Source organism: Idiotropiscis lumnitzeri, chromosome 17 (genome assembly GCF_059441095.1).
Source record: "Idiotropiscis lumnitzeri isolate Australia: NSW breed Sydney's pygmy pipehorse chromosome 17, RoL_Ilum_1.0, whole genome shotgun sequence".
Classification (NCBI taxonomy): domain Eukaryota; kingdom Metazoa; phylum Chordata; class Actinopteri; order Syngnathiformes; family Syngnathidae; genus Idiotropiscis; species Idiotropiscis lumnitzeri.
Genome location: NC_142407.1, coordinates 15,997,583 through 16,024,022, shown reverse-complemented (window position 1 = coordinate 16,024,022; position 26,440 = coordinate 15,997,583). Strand labels below are relative to the sequence as shown.

Genomic DNA, 26,440 nt, shown 5'->3' with positions numbered 1-26,440 from the left:
CAACGTGGAATAATTAACGTGAACCTGATTTTACAGCGAGCACTCGTTGACCCAACTTGAAATTTCATTGCCCATCTCTTAAAGAAAGCACCGGGCTCTGCTAAGAAGGAACTCGTTGCTTGTTTTGTTGGGAGCAGGAAGTGTGACCCCGTCGCTGCGTAATGAAATGACATTATGGTAATGTGTGGAAGCCGGCAGCATCCAGGTAAGGTTGTTAACCCGCAGCTGATTGTGATCGGCCGTGTTCCGTTCTCCACACTTGATTTAGCGCCGTGGCTCCTTTAAGGGAAAGACAATTGGATCGGGGTGCGATTGATAATTAGTTTTTAATGTGCCACACTCATCATGTCCAATTTCATGCCCCTTAGGCAGCTGATCGCAGATTTAATCAACACATTATTGCTTGCTATACTTAAACGGAAAGGGGGGGGGGTCGATGGTGTTCGGGTTTGGGACGTGTTGACGCCTCTTGTCAACTGAATGTTGAATGTCGTCGAACGATACGCCGCCAAACTCAACCGTTCCCGCTACTTAGCAGACTTCCGGTGTTCAATTTTGCTTCTTCATGCCAGTCCCAGACGGTGCCAAATTTCTGGAAGCTTGACCGTCCAAACGGTCCGTTTCAACGCAACGACTCAAACATGGAGACACGGCCGACCTCCGCTTCTGTCGTAGTCAGCAGGGGGCGCTCATGTTCATTCAATGCATCGCCACCGTCCTCGCCACGTTCGCATAAAAGCGGCAAAAGTGGCACGGGTGCTTGAGAGTCATTCGCTCAACAATCTAGAAAGCCAAATTTGTCATCTAAGCGTGCTCTTCTGCCAGGAAAGTTTGAGAGTTTCAACTGTGTCCCGTATATCCATGTGCCGTATGCTTCCCTATTTGGTGATTTCCTTCCATATCATTTTCGCAACACTCCTCGTGTGCCACCACTTATACCCCCCCCCCCCCCCCCCCCCGAACACCTCTCGCTGTGCTAATTACAATAACACCGGGATTGAACATTGGCTGAAGTTGAAGAGGAAATAGGTTCTCTAATCGAGAGCCGCCGCATCGTTGGTGTCCCGATGGCCGCTTGGCAACGTGACGCACGTTGGCAACGCGGGGCCAGTGCTGTCGCTTTGCTCCCGGGCTGGATTGTGTTCAGACAAACCATACTCGGGACTTTTGAAGTCATGAACAACTAATTGTGAGCGGACTTGGCTTTCTTTTTTCAGGTATCTGTAATTTGCTGGAGAATTGATTTGGATGGCAACTTTTTTGCGAGCAGTACTTTGTATCTTATCTTTCTTTTTGTTTTTTTTTGACTCAACTCATGTCTTGAGTTAGACATCAGAGGCTTTTTGACATGGCATTCGCCATCATCCACGTACAGTTTGAGCGCGAGGCGCCGAAACCTGCAACGTGTTGGCATTTCTCCCAGTCATACTCGATGTGACAAGCCAAGGTTCACTCCCTTATCTTATCCTCTACTCAAAAGCTGTGCTGATCTCCGATCCAAAGTGATGCATCGCTGCCATCTAAAGGGGTCTTACATAAACCCGATGAAAGTAATCTGGCTGGGCGAGACTCTCTTCCAAGACTGCGGCGATTATCAATATATTTTCCGTGTTGGAGTTTTGTTGCTAACTGAAACAGCAGCACATGAACCGGTCGCTCAAGTGACTTCCTTTTTGTAAGCTGTGAATGTTGGCTTTGGATTTATTTGCAACTCTTTTATTCGCCATCTTATTATTTTATTTATTTGTTGTTGTTCTTTTTTACTCGGCTTACATTGAAAGGTCAACGAGCGTCCGTCTCTCTAATAAGCTTTTAATGATGAACCATTTGCCTTTCCAGCGGCGAAACACCATGAAAGCTGCTCTCTCGCTCCCGCCATTTACTTTTATTTCGATGTTAGTGATCGTAAATCTCTGAACGCTAACGTCCACTTTCTGTTTTTCTCCCTCGCCCACCCTCCCTCCTCCTCAACAACGCTTCTCCAACGACCGATGCAGAAGCTGCACAGATTCCAGGTAGGTCCAATCTTGCATTTGACTTTTTTTAAGATCTTTCTTTGAATAAGCAGAACATATTTTTTGTCGGCGGCCGCATCAACATGGCGTGGCGCAAAAACGCGTCTCACGGTGGTAACAGGTGAACAGAAACTCCTGCTGGTCGACGCGTGCGTTCCACCTCCCGTACGACGAACGGCTGATGAAAATAAATCCAAATGTGTGTTTCCTCAGGCAACAAATCAAGTCATGCGGCCTCTCCAGCTTGGCTCCCCCTCTCCCGCCGAGCTTTTTAATCTAATTAGCGGCGCCGGTGACAGTTATTTATATGTGCATGAATTAGACTTGAATAGCCAGTCATCTCCCACGTGACCGCAACCCCCCCCCTCCCCTCCTCTCCCCCTCCCTTTGGGTTGATTGGACCGCGACCAGTCCTTCACGGGCCTGCTCTCGGTCGTTCAAATGCCGGGTGGTCGGCCGTGACAACTAAATCGTCAACTGAGGCCTCATTCCAACTGCTATTTATTTATGCACGATTCACATTTATTTTCAAGCGAGTCCAATCCAGGATTCCGTGTTGACATTTCCCGAAACAAGTGAGACCACGACGTGCGCGTCAACATTGGCAGGAAACATCGCCGCAGTCACAGTCCGCTCTTCATGAAGTCACTTTTTTGGAACAAATCCAACTTGAAGTCCAAGTACGGCGGTTTGCATTTTAGAATTCTGCCGGAAATGCTAACTCGTGGGGGGGTCATCAACCTTTTTTTGAAACTGAGAGCTACTTCTCGTAGCTGGCGCTAGTATTGCTCATTTTAGTTGTCATGGCAACCGATTGATAGCAAGACTAACGCCAGCTACATTTCTTGGGTACAAGTCGTTGAAGGGCATGACTGAAATGACAAATGCGTCATCAAATCATATTTTTATGGAATTCAAGATGCAATCATTAATCGACAACTAATCGATGATTGAATGAGGTTTTTTTTTTATCGATGAATCGTGCAGATATCGTTTTTTTAATTCAAATGTTTTAAATGCGAGCTCGCAATTTTAGCTTCTCAGCAGTAAATATCCGATTTCAGGAATCGATTTTTTAATCGATACTCAGCCCAATATTTGTTATTAATTATGATGATTTGGATTTTTGCAAAGATATTGCTCATAATTTCTCATTGTTATTAGGAAACATAAATATAATTTTGCAACATTTCAGTTCAATAAATCTCCATTTTCAAATGATCGTTTGGCTATAAAATCGGGCTACTCCTTGGAGGCGACCTAATGCCTGTCGCGCTCACTCGTTCAAACGAAACTTATTTTGTTGCTCAGGGTCGATATTTTCAAGCTTTTCTCACTGACTCTTATGATAAATATGACAACAAAAACTGTATTACAATAAATAAGGGGGATTATTCATGAATTTCATGCCGCCGTGTGGCATACAAATGAAAACCGAGCGCAGCGAGACGGCCGTCCTCCTTTGGATGGATTTCAGACCATTATATATTTTTTTCCTTTGTAAAAACAATGCAGCAAGACATTTACTCAGCGCTCCCTGCGTTTACCTGTCACTAGCGACACGTGCAGCCGTGTTTGCTGTGCATGCTGATCAATACGAGTCAGAACGCCGGAGGATGGAGGACGTGTAGAGGGAGGGGCGTGGCGCCTTATCCGTGTGTGCGCAGCGTACTTCTCTAAACACATTCAGGCCTAAATCAAGTACATGTATGCAAGCGGGGCTCCTTTTTTATTGCAAAGGTTTTTATTTAAAAAAAGCGAGATTTTTTTTTTCTAATATTCTGTTACTGTTCAAAATTGGTAGGATGACCTCAAAGCTCATCTTATTCAATGACAAATATGAGATTTCTACTTTTTTTTTTTCATTGACGGAAAAACATGACTGTTGAGTATTCCTTGTCTGCCAAGTAACTAAAAAAAAAAAAAGAAAGGAAAGAAATTCAACAAAGTCTCCTTCAAAATGGTCAATAAAAAGCGCAAGCACTTTGCCCTCCAAACAAGTTCCATTCAACGAGCAATTCTGAAAGCACAAGTTCAGCCCACGTATTTTTGTTTACCCGTTCAGCGGAAATTTTAACAAGTGTCAGTCTACTATGGCTCACAACATATAGAAAACTAGAGAATGTTTGTTTTCATTGAATAAGATAAGATCTAAAAAAAATGAATCAATTAAAAAATAAATAAATTAAAAAAAAACTTTAACATGTTGCAAATCATGAAAGTTGTTTAATGAACATGAGCTTAAACGCATTTAAACTAAGACAAGTTTGGGAGTTTTTATTTTTCCACATTTCACCACTTTATTTTTTCAACAAATGAATATCGGCTTCAAATATCGGTTATCGCACTACTAATAATCTGTATCGGCCCTGAATAAAACGTATCGCTCTTTCACTACTAAGCACCTCTCGGTGGCATCTATTCCAGCAGGGAGAGCGAGGATGGAAGCGTGGTCGGGATTACGTCCAAGTGACTCACTGGTTACTGTTTTCACCACACAAAATAAAAATGGAGCAAACTAAACGATTAAGTACTAAAGAGTCGGCAGTCTTGGCACATTTTCAGCAGTCATCGTCAAACAAATTCCGATATTCATTTGACGGGGACTTGTGTAAAATCGCGAAATTCCCGAGAAGCTAATGGTTGATACGCTTTTTTTCTGATAACAAAGCATTACGACGTTGCCCCAAGTAAGCCAGAAGAGCAAAAAAAAAAAAAATAAGCACTCAAGTGGAGTTCCGGTGTTCTATTTTTCCATTCTGTGTGTGAAAGGATTCTCCGGTGCTAATCGATGGAGGTGTGTGAAGGAGGAAGTCAAATGGCAGTTTTGCTAACACGCTATGACTAAAGCGACTTCCCAAAGCCCGAGTGATAAGCCCCACCCCCCCGGAAAAAAAAAAAAATTGGATAGCTGCAGCTCTGCAAAATCACTTTAGCTCACATTGACAGCTTGTCCAATATGCTTACACGAACAGCAAAACCTTTTTTTTGGTGTCTCTGACACTCCTCCCAATTTGCCAAAAATACACTTGCTGCATTTTCCCCGAGTGTCATCTCCCGCAGGACCGCTGACAGCGTCCAGCGGCACATTGTTGTTGACCGTTAATTAGCGGCAAAGCCCCGCTGTTCACATCCCACCTCCGTCCTGTCACCGTTGTTTATTTGGCCCATTGCAAGCGTCGGAAAAACACAAGTTGCGGACGCCCCGCAGCAGCCCGCCTCCGTCTGTAACCTTCACTCGGACGCCTTGAAAAGCATTTTGTAGTTTATTAGCGTATTATCCTAACCAGATGCCCGCCTCCGCCGCCCACCTGCCATGAAAAGTGACACGCAGTCCGGAATATTGAAGACGGTCCGGCTCGTTTATGGAGGCCCGACGGGGACGCTGATTTGAATCTGCTTTGTTATGTCGTCCATCCTTATCCGTCAGCATGGCAGGATGCAATTTCAGGCCTTCCTTCGTCATCCTCACCGTCTCGGAAACAGAAGGGATATTTAGAGGTGCTCGACGACAGGTGCGAGCTGATTAGCAGTCCGGCGTTCTGATTGTTGCCTTCGCCTCTCGGGAGACAGCCGCCACCTCGAGTCATCGTCGTTGACCGTGTCGCCAATGTGGGCTGTTTGATTTTCATTATATATATATGTATATATAGTAGGGCTTGGATGATACATTTTTGTCACAATCATAATATAATATAAAAAACATTCGTTCCCAAAGTTTTAAATGAAATGCCATTTGACTTTTATTGAAGTGTCACGATTGAAAAGTGCGGAAACCATCTCACTAAGTGTTCCTGACACACACGAGTGCAAGATAGGGGGGGAAAAAAACATGATATCGAAAGTATCGATACGTTGAGGGAGTATCGATACTTGGTATCGGTACAAAACGTATCGCGAAACAATATTTTTGTCCCCGGCCCCAAAATACATACATTTGGTGAAAAATGACGGCCGTGAGGGTTTTACTCAAGCCTCTCAAAGGAATCTTTGATTATTTAGTAGATTAATAATATTTGGAATAAAAAGCAATTTTGGTGGATAATTGTACCTTAAAAAAATTAATTGTTGGCCATGAGAAAGAGAAAAGGTGCAAAAAAAATAAACATCAATGCGTGTTAGGACTGAAAGACAGAAAATCACATTTTTTCATATCGCGATTATATTGCAAATGGGGCCGAGCGAGAAGGTAAAGATGTAAAATGGATGTCTGGATGCCAAAGATGAGGAAAGTGCCGGGTCATGAGCGAGCACTGCAAAGAGTCAACGTTGTCTGAGTGGTGGGCGGAGGTCTTTTTATTTTATTTATTTATTCATCGCCGCGTGTTGACACGTGTTGCTACCGCACGCCTCCGAGTCAGCCAAGCCACCCGAGTGTTTTAATGCAGCCGTAAGGCAGCGTTCGCGAAAAGAAAATGCGAGGTGAGGAGGCGACGGGGCGGGGCCGAGATAAACAAAAGTACGACGGAAGAACGGGGGGGCAGCTGGAGGACACTGCAGCATCTCGCCCCCGTCCCTCTTAGCATATCCGAGCGCCGCGGGGCGTCTCTCCTTGAAGCGCGTCTTCACTTTGCGGGACACGGAACTGATGAATAAAGCAAGACGCGTTTGAGCGCAATCTGAATTGGAAGAGTTTGGAGTGTCAGCCGGTGTTTCCGTCAGGCTTGGAACCTTGCGGAAATTCCTCGCCGACTGAAAAATTTCAATTTTTACAAGGAAATCGAAATGCGGCAGGCCCGTGATTGATTGTTAAGAAGTCATTCATCTTTTTGTGGGGGATGTGAAATTGTATTTGGCAGAAAATATACAGAAAAAAAAGACGGATTGTCAACTGATTCATTTTCACGCAGGGGTGCACTCACTTTTGTTGCTCGCGGTTTAGAAATAAATGGCTGTGTCTTGGATTATTTTCAGGGGACGCTCAATATTTGGAAGTTGCAGCGTTCTTTCTTCAGTGTTAATAAAATATTTGCAAAAATACGACGGGTAGTGGCGGCACGGTGGACGACTGGTTCCTTCACAGTTCAAAGGTCGTAGGTTCAATTCTGACTCCGGCCTTCCTGCGTGGAGTTTGCATGTTGTCCCCGTGCCTGCGTGGCTTTTCTCCGGGTACTCTGGTTTCCTCCCACATTCCAAAAACATTCATGACAGGTTGATTGGACACTCTCAATCAGGTGTGGGCAAACTGCGGCCCGGGGCCACATGCGGCCCGTTCAATGTTTTAATCCGGCCCGCCGAACTTGAAAAAAATGAAATGAATAATTATTTTCTAAATACTCTGGTTAAGTGTAATGATACACTATTTGTCCGGTACAGTGCCCGTTACACACACAAAAAAAAACTCCACGCTAAATGGACTTTGTCAGGTAAAGAGAACGTCAGGCGTATCGGCAGCCGATTGAACACGCTTGCGGCTCTAATTAGTGGCAAGACGTTCTTAACCAAGCAGAAAAAGACAGCCGGCTCCTGAATTTCCTCCAACGAACGACGCCGCTCCGCTCCAGCCGAGAAATAGCTAATACAAAGTATTCTATTGGCGGGAAGCCCCCTCGACCGCGGCTTTTATGCTAGCATACAATAGCGCCTCGTAGCAAATCCTTCTTTATTGATTCGTGTCCGACTTCTTCTCATAATTTAACGTGGTGACAAAGTATGAGGCTGAGGTGGATTCTGTGGTCGCGGTGGGTATTAGGAGATTATTTAAGCGCTCGCCTGGCAATATCGGAGCGGAGACGTCCTCATTGAGGGAAAGCAGAACGGTTCCAAATGTAAGTTAAAAAAAAATCATTGTAGGCCTTGATGGGAAAAAAATTAAGGGAATTGAAATTGCACATTCTATCCTTTTTCTCACCGTAAGCGTCCTTAAGAAAAAATATTCTTCATAAAAATTGCATTTTTATTTTCTTTTCAAAACCGAAGCTGAAAAAAAAAAAATCATTTGGATGCCCTCCCACCAAAATGTATAGAAAAATTAACAAAATTTACTTTCCCCTCTGAGTTGTCAATTGCTTGAGCCCACCATCATTTATCACGGCCTGCTAATTCAATGAAAGCACAAAATTATGAAATCGTTGACAGCGCCTTCCCTTGAAGAATCGCATATTTTTAAATAAGATTACGGCAAACTGAATATTTAATGGCGGCCCATCCTGAGGTTGGGGCGTCCGCATGAAGCCATTCGATGCCTGCGTAACCTTCTTTCATCCGCGCAAAATTAATCACGGACCGCCTTCGTTTGACGCAAAAGATTTCAATCTTAACATGGGAATTTCACTGCCGCTTTTAAGGTGAGCAAAACTGAGACCGGTTACAAAGTTGCATTTTTCTGTTGAATTCATATTCCACAAAATGCCGGGGGCGCCTACAACATATTATAAAGAAAATGTTTGCCTTGACTTCACCTTCAAAAACATTTTCTTGTACAATTAATCAAGGTTTTAAAATGGCCAATTTTCCTCTTTTCTACCCGGTCTCGCATAATAGCGTTGTTCCGTACTCTTGACGTCTACAAACGGCGTGACCTTTTAAGAGTTCATCTCGTGTTGCTTCTCCGCTGGCATTTGAGCGTTTTTCCGGAAAAAAAGGCCAGTAAATATTTGACCCGTGGCGCCGAAGAGGGTCAAAGACGTCAGCCGCTGGCCGCCCGTGTCAAAAAGTCAGCGAGCGGCAAAACCAAATGAAAGTTGTCAGGCGTGGCGGCGGGGGTCTGGCCCGCGGCTGCGACTTAATAAGATTTTGCCACGGCGTGTCCTGTAACAGCTGTACGCCGGGCGACGCTGGCGCGCATATTCCATGAGGCCTCACAGATGGTCGCCATGACAGCGAGGAAGATACTCGTTAGGAAATGAACGGCGCCGTATTAGTGGCCTCAAACTGTTTTGGGCACGTCACGGTGTTGGCTGCTTGCTTTTTGACGAGGGGGCGGCACGTTTGCTTTTGTACATTAACGTCGCGCGTCAACAATTGAGGCAGAAAAGGGCTGCCGAAAATAGCAGGGGAGAAAAAAAACACTAATCCTTGTGTCAGCCTGTCATTTATTTTCTATTTTCCCTTTACATTTGTATTTATCCGTTCACACCTCGCCCTAATTGGACGTATCGTTCGGCGCGTTCACGTCTCCGCATCGTACAAGCTATTAAATCCTGCGTGACCGTTTAAAGGAAACCAAATAATACGCCTGCCGTTCGTTTGTGTTGTTGCGACCAAGCTGCACCTTTGAGCTTCTCGCTGTTGAGTCTCGATGTCGTGTGCAATTGTGCTAAACACGTGATGTCGTTTACCTTGGGGCGGCGATGTCACACCTGCCAATATTAGTTTGGAGAATTGGAACTCGGGCCAGCGCAGCGCCGCGCAGAAGGCTAGCCGTTAGCACCTTTGCCTCACTCAGTCGTCTGAATTCGAGTCATGGTTAGCAAAGTCCTTTCGAATGGTACACGGAATATTTATTTGGCACTGTTGTGATTTCCAGCGTATTCCCTTTCAAATTCCTGGCTGGACTGTGTCAAGTTTTGCTTATTTGTCGCCATGGAGGCGATGCTCTGCACTACAGACGGTCAGTGTTAATCGTTACTAGCTATCCAGCCGCAGCACTTGGCTAGCTAGCTAAGTAGCTTAGCGCAAGACTGAATTCAGTTTTATTATTTGATTTTTGCAACTTTATGTGTCCAAGAGGTTTGCTAAAAAGCAATAGTAAAGACACGTTAGCTTGTTTGCTAGTCAGTCTCGACAAGTTCTTCTTAACCGCTGCGACTCACACTTTGCTTTTGTCGCAGTTTCGACCCAATTTCAAAGAACAATAAAAGATATTTTTGATTCACAAAAGCCTCTGAAAACAGTATCTTCCAGATTTAGGTTGGCATGCCGCCCAAAGTGTAATGCTACGCTAGCTACGACACCTGCTAGCCAGAGGCTGTTGCCGTGTGTTTACAAAGGAAACATTTCCTGTTGCTTATTAACCCTCTGTATTTAAAAATAAATCACAAATCATCCATCTATGTCTGTAATAACTGGTCGAGTCCACTGCCACAATTCAGCATATGATCTATTAGCCATATAATATCAAGGACAAGTATTTGAAGCATGATGAGAATTCTCAAAGCTGGGCACTTGACCCTTTTTTGCCGCCCAGTCGCCCCTGGACGGACTTCCCAGCTTCATGTATTCTGTCTGACATGGAATTTTTCCTTTTGATGAGCCTCAAATTGAAATAAGAAATATGTTACATAATCAAAAACAAATAGCTAAATAAGCCGTCACTTTTTTTTTTTTCCGTTTGCGACGCCAGGCGGGTCGGTGTGGCTCACGGGCTTGACCGTTTGTATTGATCTACTCTGCGGTGGTCATGTAGCCTAGCAACCGTTGCACTTTACAGCACAAATGCCGCGTCTCCTTTCGAACAGAAGAACTGCCGAAAAGCCGACTTAGCCGGCCGGGCGAAGTCCCCGGCGACTAGCGTTTCTCTTTGAGCCCGTCGACGGTCGTAGGTTAGACACAGATTAACCGAGGCGGGTCCCCGCCGGTCCTCACCGACGGGCCCTTTGAAGAGCTCGACCTGTACGAGGATCTTGACCTTTTCCTCGGCTGCCTCGAGCTGTCGGTCAGCACAGCCGGCCACTCAGGCTGAGGGCAAGTTCTCTGCTGGTCTGGATTTTTTATTTATTTTTTTTTTTGGGGTTATTTTGATGTGGGAATGGCAAATCCCCCCCCCCCCCCAACCGGAACACTGCAGATCTTCAATGCTTCACATGTATTTGGAATGACCTCCTCGCAGGTATCCAAGTGGATTCCCGTGTTCATCCATCCATTTATTAGCTCGGCCAATTATCCTCGTACACTCACCGGGCACACGGTAATGAGAACCGTATCAAAAATTCTGTCTTTGCAGAAATAAGTAGAGCGTAGACCTCCCCCGTGGTCGTGCAATCCTAATTGGGATCAGCACCAAATTGCTTACCTTTATCGCTACACACCTTCTGAGATTTGCTCCATGTTCATGTATTGAAGTCCAAGAACCAAAATCCTGCAAAGCAAACAAACTGAGGAATGGAAAAAAAAAAAAAAAAAAAAAAAACGGAACCACTTGAGGTAATACATTGTCAAAAAAAAGTCATTATGCTCTTTGGAAAGTTTTTTTTTTTAGCCCTGGTATTATAATTCCAGCAAACGTTAGATTGGATGCAAAATGGATGGATGGCATCGTGAAGTGCTGCCTCCATGAGTGAAAATACTTCTATTTTCATTCCATCTCATCTCACGCGAGTAGAAGTCGCTAGCCCCTTTCAATTCCGAGCTCCTCACCTTATCGTCATGGTAACAAAAGCAGTTGTCATATTGGTTCCCCGGGAAATGGGGGCAGAGAGAATCCGCGCTTCCTCATCGCACAATCCAAAAAAAGGGCAACTTTGTGGACTGAGAAAAACGGTGGAAATCCGAGTGGCTCGCATTCCAAGAGGAGTGGTTTTCGGCCCGTTCCTCTTGTGGTTTCGTTCCACGAGCACTTTTTCAGCTGCGAGACGAAAGCCGCCGCGCGGCGGCCGCGCCTTGAAGAGCTCGGTCTCGACAGTGTTGTCGCGGCTCGATCAATAAATGAGAGCGGACGTATTTCATGCAAATTCAAGAGCGGGATGCTAACCAGGCAGTCGGGGAGTTTCGTTTTCTGGTATCACACGAATCAAATAGTTTCTTTTTTTTTTTTTTGTTTTTAACGAAAGGAAAAGCTGCGATTTTACATTTCAACCAGAAAACAATCATGTCGCCTTCGTCGATGATTTGCCAAATCCTTTTGGTCACACATGACCGCGATTTTCTACAACGTTTGACCGCGATTGTCTTTTTGTCCTTCACTCACTCGAGATTTCAAAGCCAACTTTTCCTCCGTGGGATCCAATTTGTCATTTATTTCGTTTGTGCGGACGAGCCAGTCGTAAATTGCCCGTATTTGGATCGAATTCCCCGCCGCAAGTTCTTGTGGAACGCGGCTGACAAATTCTGCAACAAGACGCCGACGATGCACAGAAGGTCTTCATGTCACCGCAGCGCCTAATGAGCGCCGAGCAAACAAAACGGAATAACAATATACAGTGTAATGTTTAATGGGGGGGGGGTTTGAAAGCGGGCGTGTGGCGACTTTGTTTTACGATAATGCGCACACAACGTTGGCCATTCATTAATTTTTCATTGTTGATGTCTTCTGTGTTTGCTTTGCATTTAGCAAGCGGATTCTTCTATGATGTATTTGCAAACAAGCTCCGCCCTTGCTGACACGCATATCATTTTGATCGTATCATCAGGAAAAAACGGATGTGCTTGTGAAAAAAACAAAACGACGGCCTAGTCGAGATCCGTGCAAACAATCCATTTCGAAAAGCTTGTTGGCATCTGTGATTAAAAAAAAAAAAACGTAAACATTTTTTTCCTTCAATCAGTTTGCTCTTCAGCAGATAAAATGCATCCTCTATGGGGTTTAATTTTTGGTCATTATCTTGCTGCTTGATGAATTTGGTTGAATTTTTTTAATTAATTGGCAGCAGGTTACGTCATCGTTGAAGATGAGTCATTTCGAGTTGTTTCATTGATTTTTTTTTTTTATTTTTTTTTTTTTTATTGTGGACTGGCGTGAATGGAGTCTTCACAGGCAGAAGTCAAATTCAAAATTGATCAACGGCTTCCAGCGCTCGAGAGTAACAAAAGTATTTCACGTGAGAAATCGTCTCATTTCGTTATTTAATCCAGATTAATACCCGGCGATTAAAGCTTGCTCTGGTTTTGTATTCATCTTTTGAAACTACAATAAAAGAATTAGCCTCACTGTTTCAATAGCGAGACGCAAATGACTTTGTCGGGGGGGGGAAATAAATAAATAAATAAATGAATAGCCACTTCATGAATCTATTTTCTTTTGGCCTTATGATGCCTGAAATTGAACTGCGCAAATTGTGTTCAGCCATTCTTGCTCCATGTCGGTAATTCACGCCGCACAAGCGTCGTTTTTAACGACCCGGACGGACCGAGTGGAAGGAAAGTCATCAGAAATGAGAGGAAATTTCCCAAGCTGATTGTGGCCCGTTCCGCCCGAACGTTGGCGTGCTACGAAACGTGTCCAAGCGCGGAAATGTCGCTCATGCTGGTGTTGTGTCTCGTGTCCAGTGGTGAGTCAAAACCTGGTGGCGGACAACGTGTCGGTGGTGGAGGGCGAGATGGCCATCATCAGCTGTCGGGTGAAGGACAACGACGACTCGGTCATCCAGCTGCTCAACCCCAACCGACAGACAATTTACTTCCGAGACATGAGGCGTAAGTCACACTTTTGACTTTTATTTTTTTTTGGGTTGGCTGGCAGACCGCTGACAAACGTTTGTCAACTTTTTCCTCATTTAAAGCCGTCACCGCAGTGGCCAATTTGCATTTTTAATGACGCTGCAAAAACACAATTTGCTGACTGAGTTGAGTGTGAAACAAAACAAACGTCAGGCATCTGATTAAAGCCTTGTTGCGTTTGCGTCCGCATTCGCCCTTCTGATTAGGAGTCGCTTGTTTGTGCTCATGAACGACACGGGCGGGAAAGGGTTTAGGACATGTGACCGTTACTCCGACGGGAAGGAGCGTTAAACAACTTCCACTCTTCTGGGAAGTCGCTCTCGTGATTTTGACATGCGTCTGGGGAAAAAAAAGACCAAACTCTTCCCACAATGCTGGAAGCATCGATTTGTCCAAAATGTCAACTTTTTGGATGATTTTCAAATTTTGTATTCTAGTAGCAGATGATGCCCGGTTTCCGTATCGGGCCAATCAATTCTGGCCTTATTTTTACCGATACCAGCCACCGATACTTACGGAAAAATTCCTCCTTGGCCCTCGACCCTAAATTGACCGCATCAAGCCGAAACGGATGATTTCCTCTGGGTTTTTTTTTTTTGTGGGTCTTATAATGATAGACATGCCTACCAAAATTCAGGTTGCAAGAGCAAATTAAGATGAACATGTCTGCCAAATGTATTTGCGTACTACTTTACTATAAACTTCAACTTAAAAATGGACGTGGCGGCGTTGCCCCGAAACACCGCAGATGCGGCCGTTACGTCCTAGTCGCGTGAATTAATTTGCTCTCATGTTACTTTCACTTCCGGGACCTGCATTAAGTTCGACCCACATGTCTGCAGCAGGATTAACGGCGGAATGAGGTTAATACAATCTAGCAAACAAGTTTTCTACGGCGGGCGGCGATGTCAGTCGTAATAGGGGCGGCTCATATCCCTAAACATTTAACGACCTGTTCTGTTTATTCTTATCCCGCCCAATTATGGTGTCACCGCTCCTATTAGCGCTGATCAGCTCGACACGCAGGGATTGCTCGCCTTTGCCTTGCTTTGCTTTAATTGATTCCCTTTTTTTTTTTTTCTTCACTGTGCATTTAACGCAGCCGTCTTATTAGGATTAAGTGATTCACGGACAGACTAGCTTTGCTTTTTAATCACAATGATATGATTTCAACTCCGTTTGTAGTTGTGCTCTACAATCTGTAACTGTGATGTTTGTGTTACTTCTCAAAACACCAACTAAAACGATATGACTGTGTTTAAAAGAAAACAGAATCTGAGGCAAATGCGTGAAACAATTTGTATTTACATGGTAATAACAGTGTAATAACTAAATTAAACTAAATTATTTCAACTAATATTTCAGTTTGCATATTTCTGACATGCTTTCGGCGGTACGTCAAACTTGAGACGCCAATCGCATAATTGTGAATATCATTGCACTATGGGATAAAAACGCAACTTCCTGCAGCATTTAAACAGCCTTGCAGGCTCTTCAAATGGAGCCTAAGCAATAACAAATGCCATTGGCTGCCTTTTTTTTTTATAGCGTCATAATTCAGACTGTTCAAACTCTTACTCTCGTTCATTTCAAGGCCAACTATCGATGTTGCCCTTTTCAAAGTAGAAATGTGGATACGTTTCCTAGTACAAATCTGTAAAATCACTTGTTTTCTTGATTCAATTTGGCTACTCTAGCCTGAAGCTTTTTTCTTTTTTTTACTTTTTTGATCCACTGATCCACACTTTGATATCAATGTGACCATGTTGCAACGCTCTTTTAGTTTTACATTCATAATTTCAAAACTGTAGCAGTAGTCGACACGGTCTATTACTGTACTAACATAGTAATAACATACAGTGTAGTACCACTAAACCTACAATCAGCCAACTAAACCTAACCTAACCTAAATTTACAAATAGTAATAACATAGTAAATATGTTGCACCTACATTTGTAATAGTAATAATATAGTAATAACATAGTAATAGAATGTAAGACCGTCAAGTACACATTTAAAATGAGTAGAGTTAAAAAACAAAATTTAGCCCCAGTATACAAAACATTAAAATCTAAGGCAAACCCAAGAATAGTAATAAGATTGTAATGTTGCACTTTCCTAAGTGGAAAATAAATTGCATTTTCTGACACAAATCTGTAAATTGACTTGTTTTCGTGATTTAATTTGGCGAGCATAGCCTGCACTGATTAAATTTTACAACCGTCCGCATGAGAACAGAATCACTTTTGCATGTATTTAAGCAAACGATCCATCTTCTGCAAAATCGAAAACACGTAAAAAAAATAATAAATAAATGCAAACCGTCTTATCTTGACCGTTAGAGACACCCTAAAAAGACAAAAAACAACATTTAATGGTCGGCGAGAGAAGTTGCTCGGAGCTTGGCGCCGAGTGGGTAATTAGCCCCGCCCCGCCCTCGCTCGCCGTCTCTTGACAGCCCGTAATAAAACTCTGACGCGCTCCTCTCAAAAAGTAGTGGCAGCCACTAATCACAATTGATTGCGGCCACTTAGACTCCTCTCGGCCCCAGACCCGAGCAAACGTTCGCCGACTGAAATGCGGCGTGACGCCACGCTCCGGGAGAATACAAGTTTGATGTCGGCCGTGTCCAGAAAGAGGCGTATCGATCCGAATGACCCCGTATATTTTCATCCCAGTTCTTTTCACCTCCAGTCGTCTATGATTTGACCGTTACTGTCAGCCGCATTTCAGCGCTGGAGATGATAACTGACCTATTTTGGGAAGCGGCATGACAGCTCTGCCACCTTTTGCTGTGATTAAGTGTGTTTGCGGGAAATGAGAGCACTCTGTCATCCGCTGCTATAGCGGCAATCAATTTCCTATTTACAATTGCGCTGACGTCCACTGTGAGATGCCAGCAAGTGGGCTCACTTCTATTAAAAAATCTGCAATATTCACACGTAGTTAGGTGGTTTAATGCTGTCAAACGTTAACAATGTAAAAAAAAAAAAAAAAGCTTTGAAACGTTGAAGTAAATTGACCGCTGGATGAATTCTGATGGCTGGATGCTCGATGAAGACTGGTGGGTGGGTTGCTCGGTGCCTCGTGGATGATTTGGCAAAAATGGAGAGCTAAATGGCTGCTTGTTGATCATAATGGATGTGTGGAATAACCGGTGATGGACAGATGAATCGATGAAAAAAGGCCAATGGACTAATGGATGTGTGGGTGATCCGTGGATGGATGGATGACGACGATGGATTACTTGGTCGCTGATGATGATTGGCGAGTGAGTCGGTGGCTAGATTGATCGTTGATGATTGATACATGGATGGTTGATCAGAATTGATGGATGGTTGGTTGTATGGATCACAGAAGATTGGATAAATGGATGGATGAGTCACCATAATGGATGGATGAATAGGTAGTAGATTTTGGTTGACAGATGGATTTCTAAAAAAAAATGGATGGCTTGATGAAAATGATATCTGGACAGATCGAAGGAATGACTGCTTTTCATTTGCATTTTTGCACAATTCTGCTGTGATTGGATGGTTTCTTTTAAGGTGACTCCATTTTCCTTTCATATTCATTTTTTGTTAACACCTGCATCTCATTAATAAATAATTAACCCACTTATTTTGTCCTTCGTCGTCTTGAAAACAAAACCGATCAAAATTGGAGCCTTCAAGAGTTTGGACGCACGTCTCGAATCAAAAACGCCTCGCGAGGTGTCTACGTTGTCCTTCTCTTTTTGAAGAGAAGGCAAAAAATAGCACAGGACTAAAGGTCGCCCTCGATTTTTTTTTTTTTTTCTTCGGGTCCCAAATCCGCAAAAGAGGAGTGATGTGTGACGCGGTGCGCACTGACACATCCGTAATAGAAATGTCCGCCGCTCACCTTTGGTGTCACGCCGCCGTGTCCCCGCCAACCCCGTTGTGGCCGACGTCGTCGTGTCCTTGAATCGCTTTGACTTGTCCTCGCAATGCTCACACTTTCAATGTTGTTCATAAAAGACGGACGCCTTTCATATATCGTTTTGCACAATGCCTCATTTCAAAGTGACGCACGCCTAAGAGGATTAGGAGAGCTTTGTGAAACGGATTCAATGTGATTGGCCAGTTTGTTTTTTTTGACATGATTAAGTCTGCTGTTACATTTACTGTTCATAAAATATAACCGACGCGTGGATCGCTTACTGTGTGAAGAATTTTGAATACTGTTGGACCTTGACTTTGGAATTTTTTTGCGATACGTGCCGAGCTTTTGTCTTCATTTTAGTTTCCTGTAAAAGTAAAAAACAAAATAAAAACAAATGTTTATATTATATTTTAACCTCACCACATCCCCAAAACAGATCATGCGCAAAACTCAGACATATATTCTTTATCCTCGGCAAAGAAAAAAGACATATTTTTGCAGATCTTTGGCAGAGCTCGTCCGTGTTTAATCGTCAAATTCTCCGATTAATCAAGTTTGTGTTTCCTGGTGAAAATTAATATTTCAGTTTTCAGCATCAAGAACGTACTCGGGAGACAAAAATAATTTAGCCTCGTTACTACTTTGCTGCTTTGTTGTCCTGGGAAAAAAAAAGTTGGGATGTTTGGGGTGAACGATAAGCAAACTCACAATTTGGATTGATTTCTGTACTGAAAAAAATTTTAGCCCCAATACCCTAAAATTGTTTCTGAAAGCCCCCCCCCCCGGCAACCTCATGTGTGCATCTCCGTGTTGTCAACATTCAATCAGTTGCATGTGCGAACTGCAATCGGCACTACGCGTGAATCGGGCAACATGTTTAATCGAATTAAAGCATGCAGATTAGAAGCTAATGAATGCTAACAAGGCCTTTGAATGAGAAGCGCTTGTCACGACTTGAGAAGTCATTTTGGCGACACACAAATTGCAGTTTAATCCGTAATAGTTTTTGTTTTTTCGTGACTGAAATTTTGTCATGTTGGCTAATTCTGCTTTTCAGGACAACTTGAAATGTGGTGGGCATGAAGAGAGCAAAGGCATTTTTGTATTAAATGGGCATTTTAGGACAAAAGCCCAACACACACACACACACACACACACACACCCCCACACACACACCCCCACACATAACATTTCTGTCATGTCTGTTACGAGTCCAGCAAAAAAAAAAAAAAAAAAAAATCATTAAAAAAAAAAAAATGTACTTGGATGGTCGCCATTTTGGTTCAGAGCGAACATTTTTAGGATGTAATTTTGAAAAGATTAATGCCTCGCTGTAAAAAATCCCGAAACTCGACTGACTCAGCTCGACTCAAGCTTGTCACTTTAATTGGGATGGTTTGGAAAGCCCTCGAATGTTTTGACCAAACGCCTCATCTCTCTCGTGCCTCCGCTCAAAATGCATGCGCTGGTCTCCTTTCATGATGCACCAAATCAATTGTGGTGATTAATATTCGAACATCTCCTTGTTTGCCTGCAGTCTTTTTCTTTGAGGCACACAAACGGCAACCGCTTTTTTCATATCGTTAGTGTTTTGTTTTGGGTTTTTTTCTATATATTTTTACTTCAACTCGAGAACTTTCATCATTCTTTGACTTTGTGTGAGCCCGATGGACGACAAATGAATTTTGTTGTGTAAAATCAGTCAAAATAATTAGTATGAAACTCATTTGAATACAAAAAAAGTGTAGTCTAGACAAAAAGCTTTTTTGTACAAATAAAAGCCACAACGCATCAAGAGTAGAGTACAGAATATGCTCAAAAATAGAAAATCTCCAACTTACTTGCGATGAGGAGCCACCCTAAAAGGAAATGATCTGTGGGTCAGTTAAGGATATGAAAATATTTGAATTTATATTAAATTAAAAAGAAAAAAAGGAATACGAGTCATTTCACCGAGCCGGAGGCACAACGGAGCCGGCTGAAGTCATTAAGTGAAAAGCATGCGACACCAGCATATTAAAGCCGTGACTGGAGTCGGCGTTATCAGTGCAATTAAGTCAAAGTGAGAGAAAAAAATCTATACATTATATAACGTCTATAATAACCTTTCAATGCCAGTGGATTAATGAACATTTGTAACAAAAAGAAAAAAATAGCTCCAAATATTGTGGGACCGAGACTTTTGAGTTTATTTTGTTCCTTGACCGAACTTGTTTTAGTTTACGCGCACCGTGGTGCCTTGACGTACGAGCGACTTAAAAGTACTGACAGGCTTACCTTCTTTATACTCGATAAAAAAAAATTTTTAAAAAAAAGACATTAGTGCCGTACTGATGAGTTAAAGGAGTGGAGTTGAGACGTCTCAATGAACATTTTGTTGTATACTGCCCCCAGGTGGCCAAGGCGGGCACATCAGAAGGCGCAGCATTCAGATGTTAAATGATTTTTAATGAGAAAAAAGATTTGCTGTGTGTCCCACCGTGCTACTTTTATTCCTCACAATCAAACTCTCACCATGCGCTCTCTGTCCTCCCCAGCGCTAAAAGACGCTCGCTTCCAGCTGGTCAACTTCTCCGACAACGAGCTGCGGGTGTCGCTGTCCAACGTGTCGCTGTCGGACGAGGGCCGCTACGTTTGCCAGTTGTACACGGACCCGCCGCAGGAGGCCTACGCCGACATCACCGTGCTGGGTAAGGCCGCCCACGCCGCTCGCCGCTTTGCATACGCCTTGATTGACAGCCACATTTGGCGGCGTTTGGAGCATCTGCAGACTTGTTTGTGCCGGCTGCGTGAGGTGCGAAAATCTCAAATACAAGAAAAAGAACTCTTCATTTGCCACGCTCCAGTATTAATGGTCACTTTTGATTGACGGTGTCAGCGAGGTATGAATTTAGCAATATGTTAAGAATAATAAAAAAACAGTTTTCCCCTGCATCACAAATTCACCTGTTCAAAGATTGATTGTTTTTTTACATATCCGTCCTTACTGGCTGAGAAACTAAACAATTTGTTCGGCGCCATCTTGTGGCAACTTGGTGCCAAGGAACTATCTTAAAGTGAGGGGGAGGAGCTTCATTTCGACAGGACATCACTCCAATGGGAAAAAAAATCATTTTGCGGCACCTACACACAATGAACAAACTTTTTATTCAATTGCTCACGGACGGCGCCGTTCCTTTCACGCCGTATACCCAAATCATAATTTGACCGTATTTTCCTCACAAAGTCACTTATTCTGTGTAAATTTTGAGGCGGTCTAGTTGGGGGGAAAAAAACTCTCGCAAGTGAGGAGACGAGATGCTGCAAAATTCGCCGGATAGCCTTTTGCATCATTAAACACGTGCTTTGCTAACCAAACCAGCAGCAACTCGGAGGCACGCGACACGTTTACAGACTGACTGCACGTTCTACCTGCGCATATTAATTATCTCATGCGAAGACGCCAGTACACGTGGTTAACCGATTGTTTTTTTTCCTTGCCCCGCTCAAGTGCCCCCCGGAAGCCCCATGATCGACGCTCGCGACGAAGTCCTGAGCGAAGGCAACGAAACGGAAATGACCTGCACCGCCATGAGCAGTAAGCCCGCCGCCACCATCCGATGGATGAAGGGCGATAAAGAACTCCCGGGTGAGTGTGCGTGACGCCTCTTGTGTCGATCGCTCGTGGGAAGATCAATGCTTTTAAAAAAAAAAATGTCTTCATGTTTGGCTGCCGTTTCAAAAGAATTTTGTTTTGTAGTGAAAGTCAAAGCAGTAAAAAGGACCTGAGAGATCAAAGTGGTTCGAACAGTGGGTGGTCACCTTTGAGCTCCGTTTAGATGTCGCTGTGAGGTCGTCAAAATGGACGACAAACTTGACGTAGCTCGTTTCAGCACGTGAAAATATCAACACGAGAATTTGGTTTGTCTGTGTAGGCAAAAGTTTAGTAGCAATTAGCAATTCTCATATCTCAAGGCACCGCTGTGATTAAAAAACGTGATTTTGTACGAATGACCCCCGATTTTAGACTAAAAAAAATTTGAATTGCGATTTTTTTTTCCCCCCCCTCAATATTGTGATTGTGATTTACAATGCGAATATTATTTCAAGGTCCTCTTCTTCCCTCGTAGTTTTGAATAAACACACGCAATAAATTAATCTATATTACAAAAAAATATACGATTTATTCTAGATAAATGTTTTGGTCTGAAATTTTATTATCTTATTGTGGTGAATTTGATGAGTTATTTAGCCGTCGTCCGCTAACTCTCTCTCTTTATAGTCGGGTAACCCAATACCCGTGTACTCCGATCTGGAATGTACAGCCTCCGATCTTTCCTTGGTTGCGTTCGATGCCCCGGCGCTGCCCGTTGGCTCGGTGACAGCGAGCCCAGGCCCTTTCAAAGTCGAGCGGGGGCTTGAGAAGTCGGACCGGCGAGACCTCGAGGGGGTGCGAGCGGGCTCGGCGCCAGGCACTTCCCGCCTCGGAGCAACCGAGCCGCTTTGTCTGGACTTTGAAACAAAAGGATACGATGGAGAGAACAAAAAGAAAAAAGAGAAGCCCTGAGCGGCTTCCCCCTCACCACGTCTTTGTTTTGTTTTATCATTTTTGGGGAAAAATCGCGATTTCGAGATCGTCAAAGCTGACGTTTTTTGGTTTTTTTTTTTTTTTTTTTTTTTAAACCGTTCTTGTGCCCCATGCTCACGAAACAGGAAACATGAACCAGCGCCATACTGATAAAAAAAAAAAATGTAAAAAATGTCGCGCTGTCGCTGGTCGTCTCAAAAGTCATTTAATTTGCTGGCGCTAAGCTAATTGCTAACGTGAAATACAGACCCAAAACATAATAGAAGTCTGCCTAGCACTGCGTTCGTGCGGAGAGTCAGCAGCTCCAAACAGAAATGTTGTCATTTTAACCGATGGAGTTAAAAAGTTAGCTCAGGGGTCCCTGAAATTGAAAGAGTCCACATAAAAGCACTTTGTGATGCCGGATGGAATAATAGATTTGTTAAGGACTGTAGAGCAATCGAAATAAAGTACAACAATGAGGAAATAGTCTCACATAAAAAGCCGTACAAGGGCTACATTCAACTTAAAAAATGAACAAAAGACAAGCATTTATTTATTTCTTTTTCAATGCCTATTTCCCGCTGTTTCCACGAAAAGATGCCATTTTCCAAAGCGAATGACGCCAAACGCTCGTCGACCCCATCTGGACCTTCCGTGCGCTCGCTCTCGTTTGGAATGAATTGTCATGGACATGAATAGGCGGCGCTCGGCGCTCGTCGGCCGATGTACAATCGGCATAATCGCAATTTCTCACCGCAGCACGACGCTAACAGCACTTCAACACACTCCTCTGCGTATTGTTCCGTTGGAGCGATTGTTGCCATGGGGGCGAAAGGACGTACTACAAGCCAGAAACATCACAGAACTAAATGAGAGAAATTATGTCTTGTTTTTTCAAAATACAAACCTGCTGAACGTGATTAGCTGCTAGCATGCAATGCTAGCTCCTCACGAAGACCAAAAGAGATTCTTGATTGTGTAAATTCACACCCGATGAGCGGCCAGATGCTTCAGGGATTCGTTTAGAAGCAATTAAAGTCAATTTTACTATGATGTCCCAATTTTTTTCCCTCAAATTTAGCAGGAATTCATCCTTTTCGCAGATTATCATGCAATTTTTTTGTTTTCTCTCGGCATTGCGAGGCACAAAAGAAAGTGTCTGTGCTGATTTAAAGGTTGCCGTTACAAAGCCCGCCAATGCAAATGCGAGCATCTCTCGGTATATGTCTCATTATCTTCCCCACCTCATCTTTCCTTTTTCTCTTATCCGGCTTGTTTAGTGATTTATGAACATGTGCTCAGCACTGATATCGCTGTCTCTCTAAAGCTGACAGTGCGGCAGCACGGGATCAAACAACGCGGCGCGGGTCATTATTTTTCTCTGTTCTCGCACAAAAGGCAGACGGATCGCAAAAGAGGGACCGAGCCACCTGGAGGGACGTCTCCGTGAGTGACAGGGACCAGGGCAGCCATTGGTTTTTTTAGTCTTGGGAGACAACCCCGAGCTAGTTTTCATTAGCTGCCTCGAAAGCGCCACGGATGAAAGTACATTTAGGTGAAAAAGATATATATTTTATTGAAGTCTTCTTTCCATTGGCAAGACTGCGCCTTAATGGATCAAAGTGAACTTTGGAGAAGGCACAAAAGAAGACGACTTACTTCAGAAGTTCCAATCTGAGAAGGACTTTAAAGGTTTAATTTGACCCGGTGCTTCTCCTCGGTGCTCGTCGCCTCGACCGCTGCAGATGGTTTGTGTTATTAAAGAGTAGCGGCGCTGCTCTATAAGGTCGCATGAACTGATCGTGTCACATTTGTGCCGCTGGCGGCCTTGACATGAGCTGACCTTTAAAGGGAATAGAGAGTCCAAAAGACCAGAAAGCAAGTTCCGCCGTCGTTTGTTCGACAAAAAGAGTCACAGTGAGCAACTCCCATTTTTTAAAACGGAACTTTTGTCAAATCGGACCCATTAGTTACTGTGGCTAAATTATTATATAGGAAATGATCTCATCATAAATGAAGCTTCCAATGTGATGCTTGCAGATCATTTAAACTTTAAGTCATGCAAAAAATGGAACATTCTGTATTGTAAAACAAGTACTATAAGAGCTCTAGAACTCTTCCCTGCGGAACGCCTTCCCCAGATTTCCATTTTTTTCGCAAACAAATCTACCAGTGATAAACACCAAGGTTTGTTTTGGCTTCTTTAATCAACTATTTGCGAGGAAGATGGAACTTGAAAGGTGTAAACAAGGCCTCTGGCTCCTCGCCAAGCCGCTTTGATGCGTCTCAAAGACATTGTGATTTTCCAGCAGTCACCTTCAGGTCTCCGTGTCAGGTGGCCGCACGACCGTGAAGCCTCCAGAGGCGGCGTATTCATTAGAACCGCTCCCTTTACAGCCGACACATCACACACGTTTGCTTTCCCGGCATCCAAAGAGGCAGCTGTCACCTCGTTGACGGGAGTCGAGCTGCGGGAGGGAAGGTGCGAGTGGGTAGAGTGTCAGTGCACTCTTCACACGAAATCAACGGATGGCTGCAGCTGTTCATATTAAGATCTGCCGCCACTTATTTCTGCAAAGTCTTTACCTCCACGGTTTTGAACACGTACTCCCAGCCATTTTCTCTTGACAGCGCTCCGTCGCTTTTTGTACGATTTTCTAAAACAAAGTCCTTTCTGTGTTGTGTGTAGGAAAGCCCAAAGTGGAGCTGACCTACGACAGGATGTACACGGTAACCAGCCGCCTCACATTCACCGTCAACAAAGAGGACGACGGCGTGCCCGTAGTTTGCATCGTGGACCACCCCGCAGTCAAAGACTTCCAAGTGCAGAAATACTTGGAAGTGCAGTGTAAGTCCTCTCAAGCTCCCTTTTGGGCAGACGTTGACGTATGTTGACTGAGCTTGTGCATTTTCAAAAGCAATTCTATAAGATCCGACGCAACTTGTTTCAGGGGTTGACCTTCCGTTTGTTCGAATGACGTTTTTTGGCAAACTGAATAACGGACTGGAATGAATCAGTTCTGCTGTGAAATGGACACAAGCCATTTTTCAAACCAATTTTCTATCGCGCTTGTCGGCGTTGGGATCACCGTTAATTCAAGCCTATCCCAGCTTGACTGCTCGTCAGCCAATCGTAGGGCACAAATAAGACAAGGAATCATTCACGCTTGCATTCGCGGTTTTGGGAAGTTCCGAGTCTTAAATGACCGTGATATTCCGTGAGGCGTCCCACAGGGAAGACTTCTAGAGCCCCTGCATCAGTCTCTTACAGTATCTAGATCTCAAATTTGGGTGCAGGGCCACAGGGCTGACTGACTTTGGGTTGGAGGGGTTCCATCGTGGACTAGAATCCTAGCCTTTAGCGTGCCCTTCCATGCATCTATTTTGTTGATAGATGAGCACACGGGAATGCGCGAGCTGAGATTCTAACCTGCAACCACAAAACTGGGAGTCAGGCGTCTACTCTTAGAGCGCTTCCGCTATCAAAGACCAAATGCGAGATTCTCACTGGGTAGCGCCGATCACGACTTATGTTTTCAATGTGCCGGAACACATTGTGATGGGCTGGAAAAAAAAATAAGTATGGGGTGGGATCGGGGATCGGGGGGGCATTGTTGATTGTGTAAGCTTGCATAAACTTGCAACTCCGTTACGGCACAGCGCAAGTTTTACGCACTGATTACTGATTGCCAGAGAAGGTGATTTGCATTTGAATTGCCTTGTGCATGAGCAAACTGTTTGTGCGGTAAGAGAAGAGCGCAGAAAGCTCGTTGTCTGGAGACGCCATCAAGCCCGTAATGCTTCTTCTTACGTGTAAGCAAATCAAAGACGTTTGGCTCGGCCGCCTGCTTGTTTTCTCCCTTAAGGTCAGCCGGCCGCGCCGAGATGGATCGCGGCCGTCTCGAGTGCCCGCACGCAATAAAGCAAATAATTCAGTTAGCGTAATGATAACGGCGCCCTTGCATACAATACGCGCCGTTTCATTTCTCCCCGAAGTGGCAGAATGCGGGTCTCTGGGTGCGGTGCGCTGCATATTTGTCCATCAAGCACACACTGAGCGCTGCCATAACGACTCGGGGCTATCAAAGTAAAAAAATTTTAAAAAAGGTCACGTGGCCTTCCTCGTCGTGGAAACAGAACCCGGCGGTCTGTTGTCTTTGCTCGCGCGAGGCTTTGGCTTTCCGCCCCGTCGACTGTCCATCACGGCGACTGACAGGATGTGATTCAGACAGATGGATGGCCAGACATTGTTGTTTGTTGCCAACAAGGTCGGAACGCTGCTGTTGAACTTCTCTGCTCGCCTTTGCCAAGCCGATGCAAACCTGCAGTCTACGGGCGAGTTCAAGCGGCCGTTTGGTCGACATTTGCACCGACGACATCCACTCCTGCCTCGAGATACGAGTTTATGCGACCATGCTTAGAACGACCGGATTTTCCGGACCATGAGCCGCTACTTTTTTCCTCCATTTGGAACCATGCGGTGCGGCTTTTCTGTGGGTTTTCCTTTCACCGGTAGGGGGCGCTCTATCGTTCAGAAAATCTGCTAAATAAATCTGATTGTTTTTTTCTCTGCGTTCTGTTCATGCAGTAAAAAAGATTTTTTTTTCTACATATAAAACTGCGTAGTTGCTGCGGCTTATATGCGGGTGCGCCTTAT

General features: G+C 44.1%; 1 protein-coding gene across 4 annotated transcripts in view; it reads left to right on the top strand.

Annotated features, from left to right (window-relative positions):
• The window catches only part of cadm1a (cell adhesion molecule 1a), a 180,222-nt gene that overhangs the window by 127,494 nt on the left and 26,288 nt on the right, over nucleotides 1–26,440 (top strand). For all 4 annotated transcript variants that reach the window (XM_088279835.1, XM_088279834.1, XM_088279833.1 and 1 more), the window contains exons 2-6: nucleotides 1,998–2,015; nucleotides 13,161–13,307; nucleotides 19,772–19,924; nucleotides 20,725–20,862; nucleotides 24,473–24,631. In XM_088279835.1, coding sequence (XP_088135961.1) covers nucleotides 1,998–2,015; nucleotides 13,161–13,307; nucleotides 19,772–19,924; nucleotides 20,725–20,862; nucleotides 24,473–24,631 — 615 coding nt within the window. The remainder of the gene's footprint in view (nucleotides 1–1,997; nucleotides 2,016–13,160; nucleotides 13,308–19,771; nucleotides 19,925–20,724; nucleotides 20,863–24,472; nucleotides 24,632–26,440) is intronic.